The sequence below is a fragment of the Natrix helvetica genome, assembly GCF_964273705.1.
Source record: "Natrix helvetica genome assembly, chromosome: 4".
NCBI classification, from domain to species: Eukaryota; Metazoa; Chordata; class Lepidosauria; order Squamata; family Natricidae; genus Natrix; species Natrix helvetica.
Genome location: NC_138550.1, coordinates 124812990 through 124832991, shown reverse-complemented (window position 1 = coordinate 124832991; position 20002 = coordinate 124812990). Strand labels below are relative to the sequence as shown.

At 40.4% G+C, this 20002-nt stretch overlaps 1 protein-coding gene across 5 annotated transcripts in view; it reads left to right on the top strand.

Moving 5' to 3' along the window:
* The first annotated feature begins 506 nt into the window (after positions 1-506).
* Positions 507-20002, top strand: part of TRAPPC8 (trafficking protein particle complex subunit 8) — a 74473-nt gene continuing 54977 nt past the window's right edge. For 2 of the 5 annotated variants that reach the window (XM_081951930.1, XM_081951929.1), the window contains exons 1-2: positions 526-991; positions 3418-3612. In XM_081951930.1, coding sequence (XP_081808056.1) covers positions 835-991; positions 3418-3612 — 352 coding nt within the window. In that variant the 5' untranslated portion in view covers positions 526-834. Of the gene's footprint in view, positions 992-3417; positions 3613-14062; positions 14147-20002 lie in introns of all 5 variants that reach the window. The other 3 variants (XR_014175283.1, XM_081951927.1, XM_081951928.1) reach the window with 3 other exon arrangements.

Below are 20002 nucleotides of genomic sequence, written 5' to 3'. Positions count from 1 at the left end.
AGACGTCAGATTTGGAAGCCCACACTGCTTTTGTATGGATAAATATTGGGTGCGGACTAGAGAGCCCACGTTCAGCTGAAATGATTTTGGACCAGTCACTGTGAATGAAATTACTGTGAGAAAAGTGCTAGGAGATCCGCCTTAAGCATACATATAGATCTGGTTATAAAAACCGAAGAAAGCTGTAGTCAGCCTTAGATCAGAGGACTTCAAACTTGGCAACTTTAAGAATTCTGGGAGTTGAAGTCCTCAAGTCTTAAAGTTGCCAAGTTTGGGGACCCCTGGTCTAAGGTAAGCTCTCTTCTCTCCGCATGCTATCCTAGAATAGACACCGTCAACGGACCAACATTAAAGGTTGTTGCGCCGTAACAAAACTTCGCTTCTGTAAGTCTAAAACGGAAGAGCTGCCGAACCGCCAGCGCTTTTAATCGTTCTTCCCGGTGTCCTTCAGCCGCTTGTCAGGAACGCGGCTCACAAGATACACGTCAGCGATTGTCCCCGCCCCCTTTCCTCTCTCGCTCGATTTTTTTCAGCTCCTCCCGTCCACGCCTATCACGTGACAGCCGCAAAGTCTGCCGGCCTAGTTTACCCACTTGCCTGACTTTTTCAGATCCAACATGGCGGCTCTGGGCGGTCGTTGAGGGGGCCGGTAAGGTGGCAGTTGAGGCCACGGCTCTCAAGCCCTGGACGGGGGAAGAGTAGCGTGTACATCGGCGCGAATTAGGCCCCGGCACGGAGGGGGACGACGAGAGAAGAGCGGGCCAAGGCGGGTAGGCCGTCTGGCAGGTCGTCGGCTGGAGCTCGGTGTCTTGAGCCATTCCGTCGGTCGGAGAGATGGCCCAGCGGGTACAGTCGGTTCAAGAGTTCCTCCAGGACTCGTTTGTGCCTTTAGTGGCCGCGCTGTGTAGCGAGGAGGCGGAGAGAATCACCCGCAAGAACAACCTGGGCTTCTGTGAGCTGGTAAAGCCCTTCTGTCGCCTCACTTCGGAAGGTCGGTATCGCTCGGCGGGAGAGGAACTGGGTTGTTTACATGGCAGGGAGGGAAGTCCCGCTCTTAGCACCTTCGCCAGCTGGGCCTGGGGGAGGCTACCTAATCCTTTTAAAGCCTCCCCTTTGAGCCAGAACACGAGCGGGAGGCACTTTCTGCTGTTCACCTTTCTCTGAAGTTTGACAGCCCTGTAAGGCAGCTGCTGCCTGTCTTAGTTTTCTGTCAACTTCTACCTTCTGGTAAAGCCGAATGGTTGTGTAAATGATGAACTCGGAGACATACACTGGATTCTGCTAATATATGGATAATATCTAGAACAGTGGTTCCCAACCTTTTATTGGTCATGCCCCACCTAAGCATCTCTAAAATCCTGATGTCCCCCCTCCGTGACATATAATTCTTACTTTACCCCAAAAGTGAACTCTACTCATGCGGAGGAAGCCTAAAAGTCCATTAACTTGGTTTAAACCCGATGTTGGGAACCACTGATCTAGAACGAGACTTAAACTGCCTTACCAAAAATATTTTCTTAATAATAAGCATGTGCCAGATATTTAAATGATAAAGCTAGATTAATCCCTGTATTTTTGGGATGGGAGACCAGAAAGATCTTACGATGATAATTTAGTTTCTTCACCACATGTGTAGGCATCTACCACAAACTTTAGATGGGGCTTTCTTGAAGACAACCCCAAAAGTGCTTTTGGTAGAACTCCAGTAATTTAAATCCTAACAAGAATTTGTACACCTTCTTGGCTGCTGCATTGGCTACTTGTACACTTGTGGGTAATTGAAGTTGATGATTTTTGCTTGAATGTCCATATGTGTGTCTTGGCATATGTGTCGTTGCCAGGCTGCCTTTTCTGCTCAAATACAGCCTGAACACATATTGAGAAATGGCCAAGAGTCCTCACCCATATGCAGGGGGAAAAGTTGGGTCACAAAAGCATATCTTCCCAGTAGCCACCCCAGGTAATGAAACACATTGCTCCCCTTATTTTGATGCAGGAAATACTGTAACAAAAGCAAATATAATATGCATCTGGAAATGTAAGATATTTGGGGCGGGGGGGGGGGGGAATACACAACCAAGGCAAGTTTCTGTTTGTTGGGACTTAACATTCACTATGAATGGTGGACAACATAGTCAAAATGTTAATGTACAATATGTTTTTTGAGTTGCAAGAACGCTTGATTTATACTAAGGTGATCTTATTTATTCAAGTACTGGTATATCTTGCATAACACAAATAACAACCCTTCTATATTAGCTAGTGTACACTATGTATATCCAAAGTTGTGACATACATGACTCAAAATAGTATAGGTAATTCTCTATTCACAAACATTCATTTACAAAGTTACAATGGCACTGAAAAAATGACATGACCTTTTTTTCATATTTATGACTATTGCAGCATCCCACTGGTCATGTGATCAAAATTCAGCAACTGGCATATATTTATGATGATTCCCGGGATTATGTAATTCCCTTTCTGACCTTCTGATACTAAGTCAGTGGGGAAGCCAGATGCGCTTAACAATTTATGTTACTAACTTAAGAACTGCAGTGATTCATTTAACAACTGTGGCAAAAATTGTCATAAAATGGGACAAAACTCACCAAACTATCTGGCTTAGCAATAGAAATTTTGGGCTCAATTGTGCTCGTAAATCAAAGACTACCTATAAAATAATACGTGCCTTATTCACAGAAGTCAGAATATTATACAAGCAAACTTGAAAGAGTGCAGAGAAGAGCAACAAAGATGATTAGGGGACTGGAGACTAAAACATATGAAGAACGGTTGCAGGAACTGGGTATGTCTAGCTTAAGAGAAAGAAGGACTAGGGGAGACATGATAGCAGTGTTCCAATATCTCAGGGGTGGCCACAAAGAAGAGGGAGTCAAACTATTCTCCAAGGCACCTGAGGGTAGAACAAGAAGCAATGGGTGGAAACTAATCAAGGAGAGAAGCAGCTTGCCTCCAGAAGTTGTGAATGCCCCAACACTGGAAGACTTTAAGAAGATGTTCCATAGCCATTTGTCTAAAATGGTATAAGGTTCCTGCTTAGGCAGGGGGTTGGACTAGAAGACCTCCAAGGTCCCTTCCAACTCTGCTATTGTATTGTATTGTATTGTATTGTATTGTATTGTATTGTATTGTATTGTATTGTATTGATTTTTCCTGGAAAAGTTGTGTATTGGTTACATTTTCTGGTTTTCGTTGTGAAGAACACTTCAGTTATTTTTCATTATTTCTGTTGTATTATTTGTTTAATGCTGGTTTTCTCTATAGCTCAATTATAATCATAAGCATTTATGAGACAAAATTTATATTTGATTCCTATTACTGAAAACATTATTTTACTAGATACATAGTATCAGAATAGGTTATTTTAATAACATATTTATTTTCTTATTTCAGTGCATATGAGAGACCCTAACAATCAACTTCACATAATCAAAAACCTGAAAATAGCTGTCAACAACATTATTACTCAGCCACCTCAGCCTGGAGCTATTCGAAAACTTCTGAATGATGTGGTGACTGTTAGCCAGCCTGCTGAAGGATTATTAGCTAATGTGATTACTGCAGGAGATTATGATCTCAACATTAGTGGTAAGTAACAAAAAGATTCCCATATGTGTTAGATGTCATAAATAATTTAAAACTAATATTTTATACATGTTCACACACACTACATACATACATACATACATACATACATACATACATACATACATATATATATATATATATATATACATATACATACACACACACACACACACACACACACACACACACACATATTTTCTTTGTGGGAAAAGTACAGTTCCTTGTACAAAAGTCTGACTATTGTAAATAAAGTTTGTATGCTTCATATTTACAGAGTTTGAAAATGTTTCAGTTTTGTTTCTTAATCAAAACTCTTTATTTTTTCAGTTATCAAAAACAAGGAAAGATTTGGATATGTATAATTGGAATGATGTTTTCCAAATATATCACTTGATGTTAAAAGTGCTTGTTATTATTGCTATAAATTGTAGTCCTTGTTAGCTCTTTTATCCACCCAGTACTTTTTTTACAGAATCATAGAATTGGAAGCAATCTCAGGTGTAATTCAGACCAAATCCTACTTAGTACAGAAACGTTCTGAGGTAGTACTGATCATTAGCAATATTTTCCTGCTGTTTCTCTTCCTTTATTCATCTTCCTTTAGTAAGAAGATGTGGAGGAGTAGGACTCAGCCACAAGTATTGCCTGAATAGGAGGAGCCAACGTCTCCTGGTAACATGTATAAATATCTGAGTTAAAATACTTGAGTTAATATGAACTATGCTTGATGATTGTGGAAGAGATGCACGAAAGTCTTTTGTAACTGATATACTTTCTACAGTATGTAAAAATGGAAGATTTTTTTGTGTTGTGTTTGTTTTGAAAATTAAAAATAGAATAAAAATTTTTATTAAAAAAAAATATTGCCTGAATAGAATATGTTCGTAATATGGAAGAGGTTTATTAGCCCTGAATTCTGCTTGTACTATGAAATAATTATATATTATCAGCCTCGGGCCCTTTTTATCTAAATGTTTTTTATTGTTATTAAGGGGTTCCAGGGAGGGGGGGTGGGACAACCAGGCCGGGAGAGGAGCCAGTGCCAGTGCCGGATGGGCAGGTGAGTCCGGGAAGGAAGTGAGCGGAGTGGGGGGGGAGAAGGAACAAGTTATTCCAACAGGGGGTTGTTTGATTACAACGGTCGCGGGGAGGGGGGGATGCGAGGACAAGAGAAGATCACAAGGCCGGTTGGGAGACCGTGGCTGCTGGCTACGCCCGGTCGTTTGTACCAACCCCCGCAACCTAGGTGGTCAGGAACTACAGAGCCGGGGCCTGCGGCTGATGCTTTGCAATGCAAGGTCCGTAACCAACAAGGCCCCCCTCATTAATGAGTTGATCTCTGAGGGGGAGCTGGACCTTGCAGGGATAACGGAGACCTGGTTGGGCCACGAGGGTGGTTTACCCCTCGTGGAAATGTGCCCACCAGGTTTCCGTGCATTCCATCAGCCTCGGGCCCTGGGTAAGGGTGGCGGGGTGGCGGTAGTTATACGGGAAGGTCTAGAGCCGAGGGAGTTCACTGTTCCTCAGATCTCCGGGTGTGAGTCCCTTGGTGTGAAATGGGGCCCAGGGAGGCAGTTCGGTTTGCTGATTGTATACTTGGCTCCTCGCTATACATCAGCGGCCCTGCCCGAGCTCCTCGAGCTGATCTCTGAGACGGTGGTTGAGATCCCCAAGCTTGTGGTTATGGGGGATTTCAACCAGCCGTCGACGGGAGCAGCATCTGAGGTGGCTCGGGAGTTCATGGCTTCCATGACAGCCATGGGCCTGACCCAATTAATTCAGGGCCCCACACACGAAGGTGGCCACACACTGGACCTTGTTTTTGTATCTGAGCAGTGGACGAGTGATCTGGGTATAGGGGACTTAGTTGTCACACCCCTGTCATGGTCAGATCACTCATGTCTCCGGCTGGACTTCCCTGGCGCTACCCCCCACCGCGAGGAGGCGGGACCAGACGGTCCAAGCTGGTACCGCCCCAAGCACCTGATGGAACCGGATAGGTTCCAGACGGAGCTTGGGCCATTACCTGTAGCCCTGACCCGCGCTCGGTCGGAGGACCTAGCGGCCGCCTGGAATAGGGCGGCGGCTGGGGCCTTGGACCGGGTTGCGCCTTTGCGACCTCTCCTGCGACAGCGACCCACCCGGGCTCCTTGGTATACCGAGGAGCTGAGGGTGATGAAGCGCCATAGGAGACGTCTAGAGAGCAGGTGGAGGTCCTCACGCTCCGAATCTGATCGAACACAGGTAAGAGCCTATTTACGGACCTACCTTGTGGCATTAAGGGCGGCCAAACGTAGATATTGCGCCGCTCTTATTGCGTCCGCGGATAACCGCCCTGCCGCCCTGTTTAGGGTGACCCGCTCCCTCTTGTCACAGAGGACGCGGGGGGCACCCTTGCAGGGCAGAGCAGAGGAGTTTGGGGAATATCTGCAGGACAAAGTCGCTCAGATCCGGAGTGGATGGGCCCCCCTCAGTGGACCAGACGGGCCGCCAACAGCGAGTCTTGTGAGACCATCCTGGGAGGAGTTTGATTCTGTTGCCCCCGAGGATTTGGATAGGTTGCGTGGACGGCTGCGACCCACCACATGTTTAATGGACCCGTGTCCCTCCTGGTTGGTACTGGCATCTTGGGAGGTGACCCGAGGCTGGCTTCTGGGCCTGGTGAATGCCTCATTGGGTGAGGGATCCTTGCCAACCGCCTTGAAGGAGGCGGTGGTGAGGCCCTTACTTAAGGGGCCTTCACTTGACCCAACGGAGCTAGCTAATTACCGTCCAGTCTCCAACCTTCCCTTTTTAGCGAAGGTTGTTGAGAATGTGGTGGTGCAGCAGTTTCCACGACACCTTGACGAATCCGATTATCTAGACTCACGCCAGTCCGGCTTCCGACCCGGGCACAGCACGGAGACAGCCTTGGTCGCGTTGGTCGATGATCTCTGGAGGGCCAGAGATAGAGGTTGTTCCTCTATCCTGGTCCTATTAGACCTCTCGGCGGCTTTTGATACCATCGACCATGGTATCCTATTGCGCCGGTTGGAGGGGATAGGAGTCGGAGGTACCGTTCTGCGGTGGTTCGGCTCCTACCTCTCCGACCGGAAGCAATGTGTGTTGACAGGGGGACAGAGGTCGACCCCGAGGCCACTCACTTGTGGAGTGCCACAGGGGTCGGTCCTCTCGCCTCTCCTGTTCAACACATATGTGAAGCCGCTGGGTGAGATCATCCGTGGTTTTGGGGTTGAGTGTCACTTCTACGCTGATGATACCCAGCTGTATATTTCAACCCCAAACCACCCCAACGAGGCTGTCGAAGTGATGTCCCGGTGTTTGGAAGCCGTCGGGGTCTGGATGGGGGACAACAGACTTAAACTCAACCCCTCCAAGACTGAGTGGCTGTGGCTACCGGCACCTCGGTTCAGCCAGCTGATTCCATCGCTGGCCATAGGGGGCGAACAATTGCCCCCTGTGGAACGGGCGCGCAATTTGGGCGTCCTCCTTGATGCCCGGCTGTCAATGGATGACCATGTGGCAGCCGTGGCAAGGGGGGCGTTCCACCAGGTTCGCCTGGTGCGCCAATTGCGCCCCCTACTGGACCGGGATGCCCTACGCACGGTCACTCATGCGTTGGTGACGTCCCGCCTGGATTACTGCAACGCTCTCTACATGGGGCTGCCCTTGGGACGCGCCCGGAGACTGCAGTTAGTTCAGAACGCAGCCGCGTGGGCTGTGATGGGGAGTACGAGGTACTCCCACGTAACACCTCTCCTGCGCGAGCTGCACTGGCTACCTGTGGTTTTTCGGGTGCGTTTCAAGGTGCTGATTGCCATCTTTAAAGCGCTCCATGGCACGGGACCTAGTTACTTGCGGGATCGCATCCTCCCACATACATCCCTGCGGCCAATTCGCTCACACAGAGAGGGACTTCTCCTGGTGCCGTCCACTAGGCAATGCCAACGGGCGACACCAAGGAGTAGGGCCTTCTCTGTGATGGGCCCAACCCTCTGGAATGACCTCCCCCCCGACATTAGAACCACAACTGACCTCCGCTCCTTCCGGCAAAAATTGAAGACTCACCTGTTCCGATTAGCAGGCCTGGCATAATTACAACTGTCCCTCCTGGCAAATGTATTAACTGGTTATTTTAGGGGTATTGTTTTTAACTTATTGTGTGTGTTTTAGGGGTTCAAAATCCTATATTTATATATATTGCTTTGTACAGTTCTTTTAATTCCATTTTTAACCTCCTCCATTCCAACTGTACATATTCAATTTTTATTGTATTTTGATATATTTTGCATGGACTGTACACCGCCCCGAGTCCCTTTTGGGAGAGGGGGCGGTCTAGAAGCATGAATAATAAATAAATAAATAAATCTCTGTTTTTAAGTCTTCAAACTCATTGACTGAACTTGAGAAGTGAAGCAGGATCAGATCTGATTAGTATTGAATGTTAACCAGAAATTCTAGGATTATAGCTGTAACAAGAAAGCTATTACAAACCACTTCCAAAATACTGTTTCCAGAGAAGCTACATTGATGTTTGTGAAGTCCTTAGGAATTGAGCTCAGTTTGCTTTTTTGTTTTTAATCTTGATTGTTTTGTTTTTAATCTTGATTGTTTTGTTTTTAATCTTGATTGTTTGTTTAATTAGTTATACTAGTTTATAGTTCAGATCACTGAGAGAGAGAAGGAAGTGATATGGGGAAAAAAACTTAATGGAAAGGGAGAAGTGAAAAACTTCAGAAAGCACATTTCTGAGTTAAAATATCCTAAAAGAATGCAAGGTTTTTAAAATTATTATTATTATTACTATATTTCAATTGGAATCTCTTTTTTTTTGTCTTAAAAGTTTGTTAATTTTTTGGGCATTTGTTCTAACAAACATATTCAACAAACATTTTCAGTTCATGCATTCCAATAGTTTATTGTTGTAGTGAAAGGTATATAAAATTATATTACATTTCAATCAGGTTGGTCACTATTGCATTTGAATAATGCACTATTGTGAAGTCTAATTTATATAATTAAGTAGTGTTTGTCAAGTTGTTTTGAACAAAATAATTGTATTTATTTGGTTCCAATTTAATATTGCTTTTGAGTTTTTACTTATTGAATGATTTAATTCCTAAACATCTTAATTCAGCAAAAAAATAGTCATACCTAACTAAAGCTGTATTTTTGCAAATAAATAGGTATGAGTTATTATTAAAGTAGTTAAAACTTACTGGTTGATCCTGAATATTTTCGTTTGAAAAAAAAATACTGTTGAATTCAACGGTATATAAATGGATGACTTATACTCCAGACTTTTGGGTTAGAACAATACTATACGTTTGCACTCCTCTTAACCAGTTAGTACTTGAAATAAGTGAAGACTGCACTATAACCAAAAGTACTATTATTATTATTATTATACAGTAGCACCTTAATTATATGCACCTTCAGAGTACAAGAAAATGGTACTCTTCATCAAAGTGTTTGCAGTCTAGCATTCAGTGTAATAAAACAAATGATTGCTTCAATTGCTTATGCTTAGAAATCTGTTTTTTTATAGATGAATTTAATTGTAAAACTGATTTAAAAAACTGAAATGAGGCATCATATAGGAGTGGAAGGAATAAAGTTTATGTTCAGGATATATTAAAATGGTATAGCTGAGCAACATTGTGAACTTTGAAGGGAATATGCAGGAAGTCAGTGTAGGGCTTTAAAGACAAGAATCCCATCATGTGATAAGAGCATTAAGCAAGTTGGATTATTTTGACTGCATATTCCAGGATAAACATCAGGAGACTGAGAGGAGAAAAAAAAGATTGCAGTAGGCTTTTGTTCATGTCAAAGGGAGAGCAGTATTTTTGTACTTTATAAAGGCAGGAGTAGCCCATTCCTTAAACAAGGGAAAGGAAAGAAAGGAAAAGGGAAGGAAGTCAAAAATAAACTCATGCAGATTTAAAAGGGAGGTACTAATATTGTTAATAAATAAGGAAAGAGGTTTGGAAGGCAACAATGAAATATACAATATTTACTGAGTGTGTAAACCCAGTCAAGCAAAAAATACTGGAGAAGCAGTTTAAGATGAAAACTTGAAGGAAGAACATGAGTTGGATGTTATCTCAATAAAGATGATACAGTATAAGACTAGGCAGCACCTCAGACTCAAAGAGATTGCACACCAAAAATGTTTGGTGTGCAATATAGATTAGGGAAATATTCGTTTAGTCTATGTTTTGGAGATAGGTACTCTGAAATATCTTTGTATACTTTAATGTCCTACTACTGAAAGGCATGGATTTGAGGCCATCCAAGAGTAGTGTGTTGAAAGGAAGGCCAGAACTGAATCCTTCAGAATTCCTAGTAGTCATAGTTTAAAAATAATTGTAAAAGAAAAAAGGAAGAGCTTATGTGAGTATTCATTATACATACACATGTGTACATTTATGTATTGATTTGTTTACATTTAAATAAGTTTGGTTGACAAAAAGGAAAAGCATATATTAAGAATGTAGATGATATAAGTCCATCATATTTTTATATAGTCCTCTATCAGAGTTTCCTGGTGAAGAATGCTTGTTCAATGGAGAGAAACAAGTATTTTAGATCATTGTGTAACTGATAGCAAATTTGAATCTTTCTAACTTTTTAATATTAACCTTCTTTGCAATTGTAACAATGTAATAATCAATTTCTTGTGCCTGTTTTTAGTTTCCATATCCTTAGTGTGTAGTTAGAAAGAATGGAAATACCAGAGAAATACCAGGAATAATCTTCCTGAGTAAAACTGATTCTGAAAGTATCTTCTAGCCAATGTAACACAAGAATCACTTATGATTCACTGTGCATAAAATGCTTTTCTTTATTTGAAAAATAGCTATCAACGAGTAAAAAAGTTATTGAGAAGAGGACTTTGGTTTGATTTTATTATTCTTTAGAGCTAATTATTAAATGGAATGCAGCTAAGATAAAGGCATAGTTTTTCATTGTGTTTGAGATAATGAATCTTGTAAAAGTTCAATAACCAGGATCTTCCCTACAAATAATTCCTAAGTCAAGACTAGACATTGTTAATTTTATTTAGTGCATGGTATGTCATACACGCATTAGCAATATATATTAACATTTCGCCTAGATTGATAAAACACAATAAAATATAAATGTTAAAAAGATCTCTGTTCAAAAACCAAAGTCTAGGTCAGTGATGACAAACCTTTTTTGGCTCACATGCCAAAAGCGGGGGGGGGGGGGGAAGTGCAGGGTCGGGTTGTGCATGGGCATGCCACACATGCACATGCTTCTCCCCTCTATGCGCATGTGCACACAACCAGCGCTCCCCCCCCCCAAAAACAGGCCATCCGGAGTGTGAAAAACCAACCCTATGGGCAAACTGGAAGTTCAGGAGCGGACTTCCAATTTGCTCATAGGGCCATTTTTTGCCCTCCGGAGCCTTCAGGGAAACCTCCTGAAGGTTCCGCAGCACAAAAAATGGCATTACAGCCAAACTGGAAGTGACAACCGGTTTTGCCGTAGGGCTGTTTTTCGCTCTCCGGAGCCTTCAGTGAAGTGTCCCAAAGGTTCCGGGGGACGAAAAACGGCCCTATGAGCAAACCGGAAATCCATTTCCAAACTTCCAGTTTGCCATAGGGCTGGTTTTTCACGCTCCAAAGGGTGAAAAATGGCCTCAAAAGAAGGCTGAAGTTTGCTGGCACGTGCTGGAGCTGACAAGGCAATGCCTTGCTTGGCCTGACAAATGGTTCCATAGGTTCTCCATCACGGGTCTAGGTCATCTAACCATTGAAAAGGAGCATTATTGATATTAAAAAAATCAGATATATGGGACCTTGCAATCACACTGAGGGGAGGATACTATGCCCCATTTATACAGAGAGTCGCAGCAGATGCCATGTGAGGTACAAATCCTAATCAAAATTGTCCATGACTTATGTGGTAATTCAAAGTGTGGTACCTTTTTTGTGGGTCATTTATATCTCTACCTATATCTGTGGGTTCAGCGATTCATTTTACTTTCCATTGGGAATCAGTGTTAAAGTTGTTGGGCAGATGTTGTGCAAGTGCCAGTGGGGGATTTCTGGATTTGATTCTTCCGGCTGATAACTTTGTTATCAGAGCTAGGTAACTTGGCGCCATCCTGATGTTTCTAGATTAATTCCTACAATCTCTTGTAATTACCCATGCTGTTTGGGTTTGATGGGTCCAAAGTAGCTAGAAGCATCTTTGCATTAAACAAACAATTTCTGATTACTTAAGCCATTCTATTTAATGGTAGGAGGAAAATTAATTGCAGATTCTAGTGGCCAGTTTGGTTTAGAGTAGCTCAATAATGTATTCAATCCTGATGTTTTTGCATACAAATGTAATGACCTGTCCTGGACTGTTGATTTGCACATTTCAATTATTTTTTTCATAATATCATTTTGATATTAATATGCTTACATTGGAATAAATCAGCATATTATTAAAATAAACTAAAATGTTAAAATTATTTTAGCCAAATCAATCCGGGAAAATTTCAGTGTCTTATATGTGTATAGTTGAATTCCAATATAAGAAAATATTTTATTTATTTATACATTAAGGAATCTATAATTTAATTGACTACAATCTGTAGCATTATATCTTACTCTTACCAACAGATGTAAGGTATTAAAAATAGATTTAATCTACTTTTCCTTTTTATTTGTTACTATTTATTATTTGTCATTTGTATTTATGATTTTTGACTATATCAGTTTATGGTGTTTGTTGCGATTGGTTTAATTTGTTGATATTTTAATTTGTTTTTATATAGTATGAAGCTAGCCAAAGATATTTGATTGTGACAGATAACAAATTAATAAAGACATTTAGGATTAGCTACACCCCCTACTTTGAAAATACCTGGATTATTAAACATATTCTGACTGTTATGAATCTTATATCAACATTTATAGAAAATTTTATTCTTGGTCACCAAAGATGGAATTTATAGGAAAAGTTTAACTATACCTTTTCCAGTCAGTAGTAGAGCTTGGGCTTTTGCATCTTTTGATGGTAGCCTCTCCAATCTAGTGTTATCTGTGATTTCTATTAAATAACTTCTTTTTCAGGTTTTTCTGACTAACAAGCAGTGTTCTATATCCATTTGACAAAGAACTGAGACAAAAACAATTTAACAAAGACAAAAGAGTTTGATTTCACTATAGAAATGAATGACCTCAATTCACATATCAGTTGTTGGTGCAGGAGAAAGAAATTGACTCAAATGAAAACAAAAGTTCCCTATCCCGTAGCTTTTTTTCAGGCAAGCTTGGATAGTGAATTGAGGTGTACATGCTATGGAGACTATGTATTTTTCCGGCTCTTAGTCATCACAATTATATCCTGGGATTTGTTGAGTGTTCTAACAGTGTTTTCCTTCAAGCCACTAGAGGGGCCCCTATTCAAGACTGAATTGGAGAACTTTCTGGTGGCAGTAACTTCAGTAAGAAGACTAAGGGAACAGTAGCTTATCAGTTAAGGGATATCATTGTGTTTTTCATTCAGATAGGTTAGTAATCAGGCCTGACTCATATTTTCTCCCTAAGAGGAATTAAGAGTGTCGTAAGATTAGGAAATAGTTTTACCTAAATTTTGCCCAAGTCCAGAGGTAGTTTTCTTGCATATTTATTTTAAAGGTTGGAAGCCTTCTAATCTCATAGAAGATAGAAAATGCTGGGAAGCAAGACTCTATGCCAACTGTTAGTAAGTAAGAATGAATCGGGCATATTCCTACCTGTCAGGAACATCTTTCGTGAAGGACAAAATAAATTATATGTACTATTAATGTACCAGAAGACCCACCCATATTTCTAGAGGGTACAAACCTATTTTATGTATGAGATATGAATGTTGTGTCATTTCCGAATTAACTTTCTTTGCTATTTTTAAATGTTAATAATTGTTGTATTATATATAAGGAGTGTTAAAGTGGTTATTATTGATCAGTAAGAAATTAAGTTAGGAAGGGCTACTTCCACAGAAAGCAGACTTCTTACCCTTGTTTTCTAATGGGAAGAAATGAAGTGAACTTTTTCCTGTTGGATATATCTTTTGGGATTAAAATGAAACCTCATAGTAAGTCCAACCGATTTAAACTTCCTTAATTTTTGGAAGGATATCCATTGCCCATAAAAATTTCATTATTCTTTAACTTATGTACATTTTCCTTATTATACATTTGAAAATTAGCTACATTTCATATATTTTTGTTCCAACAAGATACCAGCTTCAGCATGCTGTAAATAGATATGTTAATGTATTTTTCAAAATGTGCTCAGAAAGTGTGAACTATTCCAAAAAGATCAGTTTGATCTAAATACATATTGGCTATATGTGTATTAAAATTTAGGAAATATAATATGGTGAGCAAGATATTTCAAACTCTTATTTGCTTAGTGTAATAATTCCATGTTTTCTCTGTCAGATCACTCAGTTAAAGCTAGTGTTCCTTGGTACATTAGTTGGAAAGACACCCTGATGGGACTGAACACATCCACATTTTATTCAGGTATTTTGTGTGATAGGTGTGGGTTTCTATTCCATTTCTGTTCCTCTGTTATATAATGCTTCCATATTTCTTTATAATCCAATTGTAGTGTAGTGCTTTCTCAAAATCATCTTGTTTTTCCTGGAAGAATATTGGTAGTGGCTATGTTTCTCTAGTTGATTCATATACTATTGCTGACTGCGATAATGGAATTTTAAATGCAGATAAAATCATTTTCAATTTCTGATTAATTTCATTGTGCATGCTGACCTTTATAATATTTACTGCATCCAAAATTCTTTCCTTTTTCCTGTGCACTGCTTGGAGAGTCCAAGCAATGGGCTAAATTAGTCTGGTTGCCCTAGGACTGAGGAATCTTTTTCCTTGGCCACGCCTCCTGGTGCTTGTTAACGCCAGATTTTTTCCTCAGTCTGGCCCAATTAGGGACTAATTCAGTGAGCTCCAGCTTTTAATTTAAACCAGGCTTGGACTCTCCTAATAGTTTTTCCTCTTAGTTTTCTTTTTCCTTTGCCATTTGCTCATGCATACATGGTATCAGAAGTGCTCTTGGAATTACGTGTGAATTTTTGTTCATTTTCTTGTTAAAATAACTTATAAATGGTCCTTTATTATTGCATAATAAATTTATTCTCATGTGCTTCACTGAATTTGGTTGTATTTAATCGAGAAAGTTTTTTTTAAAAAAATTGATTATTCTTAGAATATTGGCATGCAGGAAAAAGCAATTATATTTCTCTTAAAAACAGTGAAACTTACATGAATAAAATTATGTGTTACGATTAGAATTTATGGAATAATAGAAGAGAAAATTATTTTCTCTTCTAACGGGCTACTTCTAATGTGCTACTTTTATCTTCTAAGTTGCTACTTGCCTTCTAAAACAAAGTTCCACTAGAGCAGGGCTGTTAAACTCCCGGCCCGCGGACTGGATGCATCACGCATTGGTCACACCCAGTTTGGCGAAGGGAAAAAAGTCCTGATACATAATGCGACGCCACTGTGACGCCGTGAGTTTGACAACCCTGCACTTGAGAAAATAGGGGGATTTCAGTTGCCGGTGTCCTAAATAGTCTGTTGATATCCTTTCTTCTTTTATACAAACAACCAGAGTAAATCTTCCTTAGAAGTTTTACTGGGATTCTGATTTTGTAAATCATTTGTTTTTCTCTCCTGTACCTAGATTCTTTTTAACACAGTATATAAACTAGATAAGATGTGTCTTGACTATGTGTCAGTTTATTTCATTTATCTCTTAATTGGTAGGATGCAAATATTTTGGTTTGAAAGATAATCTCTAAAGATTCTAACTTTCCAAGATTCAGTGAGCATATGTTTGTGACGTACTGGCTAAAATTGATCAGTATTGTTATTGCTATTCTCCTACGCCACAGGTATAGTATACACCTTGTCTAGATTAAAAAGTAGTATGTGAAGCACTGATTGACCTAAATAATGATGTGCTTGTAAATCTCAATGTCTCTATTCTGGTCTGGTGATAAATGTAGCATAAGGAAAATTATAACTTGGAATATAAACGGGGTTAATGGTAAAAAAATTAATTTATGAATAAAAAGAAAATAGGGCATACAGTATGTCTGAAACTAAATGAAACTGAAAGGATATAATAGATTTGAAGATAGCCTCACCCTACAAAATAAGAGTTGTTAAATACATGACTAATTATAAATGAAAGGTTTTAAAATGTAAAGTCAAGAAAATATGAATTGGTTTCACTAAGGAGTTGTTAGTGTATATGGAAAGAGAAAGAAGCCATATTTGGTGATATTTACTAGTTATGCTTAGTAAATAATGAAAATGGAAAACAAGATAGGAGCTTGGGAGAAAATCTTGTAACATTCTGAAATAATGCTATCCAATGGGGGAAAGATATTCAACGATATGATAGGAATGAACAAATGGGAACAAGGGAATGGAACTCAAAATAATGGTTGGACCATTTGGAGAGGTAAGAACAAGTAATGGGGACTGATGAGTACAGTATGTGATTAGGAAACTGACAGTATGTTTAGAGTTAATAAGATGCTGAAAAAGAGAAAGGAGGGTCATTTGTAGAGCACAGTGTAAGTAGGAAGTGAATGTAATAATACGATGGAAGCAAATATTTTTTTGCAAGGACAGGTAAATACATCACAAGGTGTTGTAAACTAAGTTTCACAATATTTCTTTATCTTATCTCCTACCTTTAATTTCTTTGGTTTATTTTTTTTCCTGTTTTCTGCATAACATTGCTCATCCTAAAAGGAAATAGTATTGTGATTTATGTGTATACGTATGTAGATGGATATAGTACTGTTTCTTTTAGTTGTGAGTTGCAGGAGACTATTGCAAAGGCTTGTTGAACAGTGAAAGCATAAATGTATGGATACTTATTTACAAATGGTTACTACTAATTTTCATATATGTATGGTTCTTCCATAAAGGATAGATTTAACACACTGACTATATTTGACTATAAGGTGTCCTCAAACAGTGACCCAAACTCTTAATTTTGCGCTGGGGTGCTGAATGTTTTAAGGACCCAATTTCCTGGATATATTCTAGCTGGCTAAATATCTTGCTCTTGTACATACAGTATATTTAATCTGGATGTTTTTAGTGTTTTTGCTATTTTAAAAGGCTTTTAATATTTTTAATTGTAATACATTTTTTGATTTGTAAGCCAACCAGAATCATTGACTTAGATGGGCAGTTGTTGTAATTGAATGAATGATTTTTTTCCTTTAAGGAGACCACTGAAATATAGTCCTTTCCTTCAGAATAAGTGGAGAGCAAGCAGAGTCTTTTGTTGCAAAATATTCTTGCCATCTGAAAATCGTTATTACTCAATAGCTAAGCTGTTGAAAGCAGAAGTATCTTTGTTCCTTCTTGCCATCTTTTAAATATATTAGAAAACATTTACACTTCAGTTGCAGGAAGAAGCAATCACATGACTTCATCTATTTATGCATTTGTGCTTTTCCCAGTCCGATTTGATAAAATTTTGGCAATACCGGTCTTGAAAATACTTGAGATAAAGGGTTTATCTTTAATCCTTTACCATATCACATACACAGATCCATTTAAAATACTTTATGCACCTATATTCCCTTTTTAAAAGTTTAAAAATCAACATAGCATCTGCACAAAATAGTCAACTCAGTATAATAATGATTTTTGTTCTAATGGCTAATTTTATTCTGAAATAGAATAAATTTTTACTCATGTGGAATGCATGCATAATGCTCTTCTTGAGCCTCCCTTAATGAGAACATTGCACAGCCTGTAAAAATGTAGAGCTCTCCCATTCTTACATCTTATGACACTTGTGATTTTATATGCATGTTTTTCAAATTGATACATGCCTCCGTTATATTCTTTAGTGTCAGCAAATTCCTAAAATGCCATGACATATTTTACCTTAATTATTTTACTCCTCCTTAAAAATCATTTTATTTTTTAAGGCATACTTAAAGTAATGTAAACAAATCATTAATTCCAATTCTGAAATATTGACTTTCAGGAAAATATCTGTGGAGCTATTGCGGTTTTGCCTTCTATACAAGCAAGACATATTTGAGAATGGCAAATATTAATAAGTGGAATCCAAAAGTACATTTAAATTGTGTGTGTGTAGAATAATATCTAAAAGTTGGAGTGATTAACTGAATAATGACTAATAATTACATTTGAATACTACCAAATCTGTAGTAGATACCGAAATCATATGCTAATCTTTCCAATCCTCTCCTACCAAGAATATAAAAAAAAATTTGGTTCATTTTTTAAATTAGCATTAGCTATTTTTTTTCAAATTGTATATCTATCTCATAGAATAAATTAGCTGGAATAAGTATTACATCGTGGCAGAGTCCAATAACAGATTACATCTGCCTGATGTTTCATTTATCACTTCTTTGAAATACTAATACGATAACAACTGTATAAACCCAAGTCATTTGGCTGTATGAAGATTCTTATACTGTATATCTGAGGCATTGTCTTGAAATGGTACAGATTGCATTGAGATGGTATTTTTGTTAGGAGAATGAAATATTAAACCCAATTCTCTGTGTGCACTAGTATCTAGTGCTTTGTGTAATAAGTGCATCAATTTGAAGGATTCACTGTGATGATGAAATTATCTTAATTACTATGTGTAGCCTTTGAAAATGTGTTTGCTACAAGAAAGAAATATTGTATTATCGTATCATATTGACTCCCACCTTCCTATCTGTTCGTTCTGACATTGCTGTGCCAGTTGGCTTGGGGCTCCAGTGGGGGATCTGTGCAGTGGAGGTGATTGAATAATAACAGATCCCCCCTCTCCCCCCCTCTGCCTCCTCCCTCACCTTGTGTCTTTGGTTGTTAGGTTTGATTTTGACGTTTTATGTTTTAATTAAGATGTAACTGTAGGCCATCCAGAGTTACGGGTTATCTTATGTTAAGATGGGCGGCCAATATCATTAGTTTGTTTGTTTTTATTTATTTGTTTATTTATTTTTTAAATTTAAATTTATGCTTTATAGACCTGTGATTTTAATTTAGCAATCACAGCTGGGACCAGCAATTTGGTCATGAAGCAGAGCAGTCATGAAGTGAAACCATGACAGTGCCTATGAACTTACTTCAGTTTTCCTTTGATTTACAGATTTGCAAAGGTTTTAAACATGGGGATTGGTTGTAAAGTTACTTTTTCATCACTGTTGTAACTACCATGTTTCCCCAAAAATACGACATGTCCTCTAATAAGAACATGCCACATTTTTCTGGTGGGCAAAATATAAACCCTCCCCCGCAAATAAGCCCCCTGGACAACCCCCCACCTATGGTCAGGCAGAGCGCCGCTCACCAACCTAGCAGTATCCCAAAGGTGCCAAGCCGTGGGAACTGGGGGCAGGGAGGCAAAGGTGGTCGCGTTGTTTGGCGCCTTCGGTATACTGGTAGGTTGGTGAGTAGCACTGTGCCCATATGAAGAGGGAGGTTGCTGGGCGGCTGCTCTCTTGCGAGTGGGCTCCCAAAGAGCCGGGCACAGCATCATGGGCGAATGGCCATGGCAGCGCAACACAACAGCCATGAAGCGACCACACTCACGAGCAGCCACCCGGCAAACCCCCTTTCCAGCCGGGCACAGTGCCATTCACTGACCTAGGGGTATCGCCAAGCCGCGTGAGCGCCTGTTCTCCGCTGCCCAGCTCCTGCGGCTTGGTGCCTTTGAAATGGCAGTGAATGGTGCTCTGCACGGCTGGAGAGGGGGGTTGCTCGAGTGGCTGTTTCGCTCTCGCTCACGCGCCTCCCAGCCTCACAATGCCCTGGCCCAGCTCTCCCTGCAGAGCCAGGGCACTTCCGCCATCTCAGCATGGCTTTTTCGGCGGCTTCCAAACTTTCCAGCAGTGGCCGCTCTGGGCGTAAGCTCTATGGTTGTGGGCCAGCTGCCGGCAGAGCATACAACCATAGAGCCTATACCCAGAGCAGCCACTGCTGGAAGACTTGATTTGGAAGCCTCTGAAAAAGCCATGCTGGGGTGGCGGCAGAGGTGCCCTGGCTGTGCGGGGAGAGCTGGGCCAGGGCATCGTGAGGCTGGGAGACGCGTGAGCGAGAGCGGAACAGCCGCTTGCGCACCCCCCCTCTCCAGCCTTGCAGAGTGCCATTCACTGGCATTTCGAAGGCGCCAAGCCGCGACAGCCAGGCGGTGGCGAACAGGCGCTCACGTGGCTTGGCGATACCCCTAGGTCAGTGAATGGCACTGGGCCCGGCTGGAAAGGGGGTTTGCCGGGTGGCTGCTCGTGAGCATAGTCGCTTCATGGCTGTTGTGTTGCATTGCTGTGACAGCGCAACACAGCCATTTGCCCATGAGGC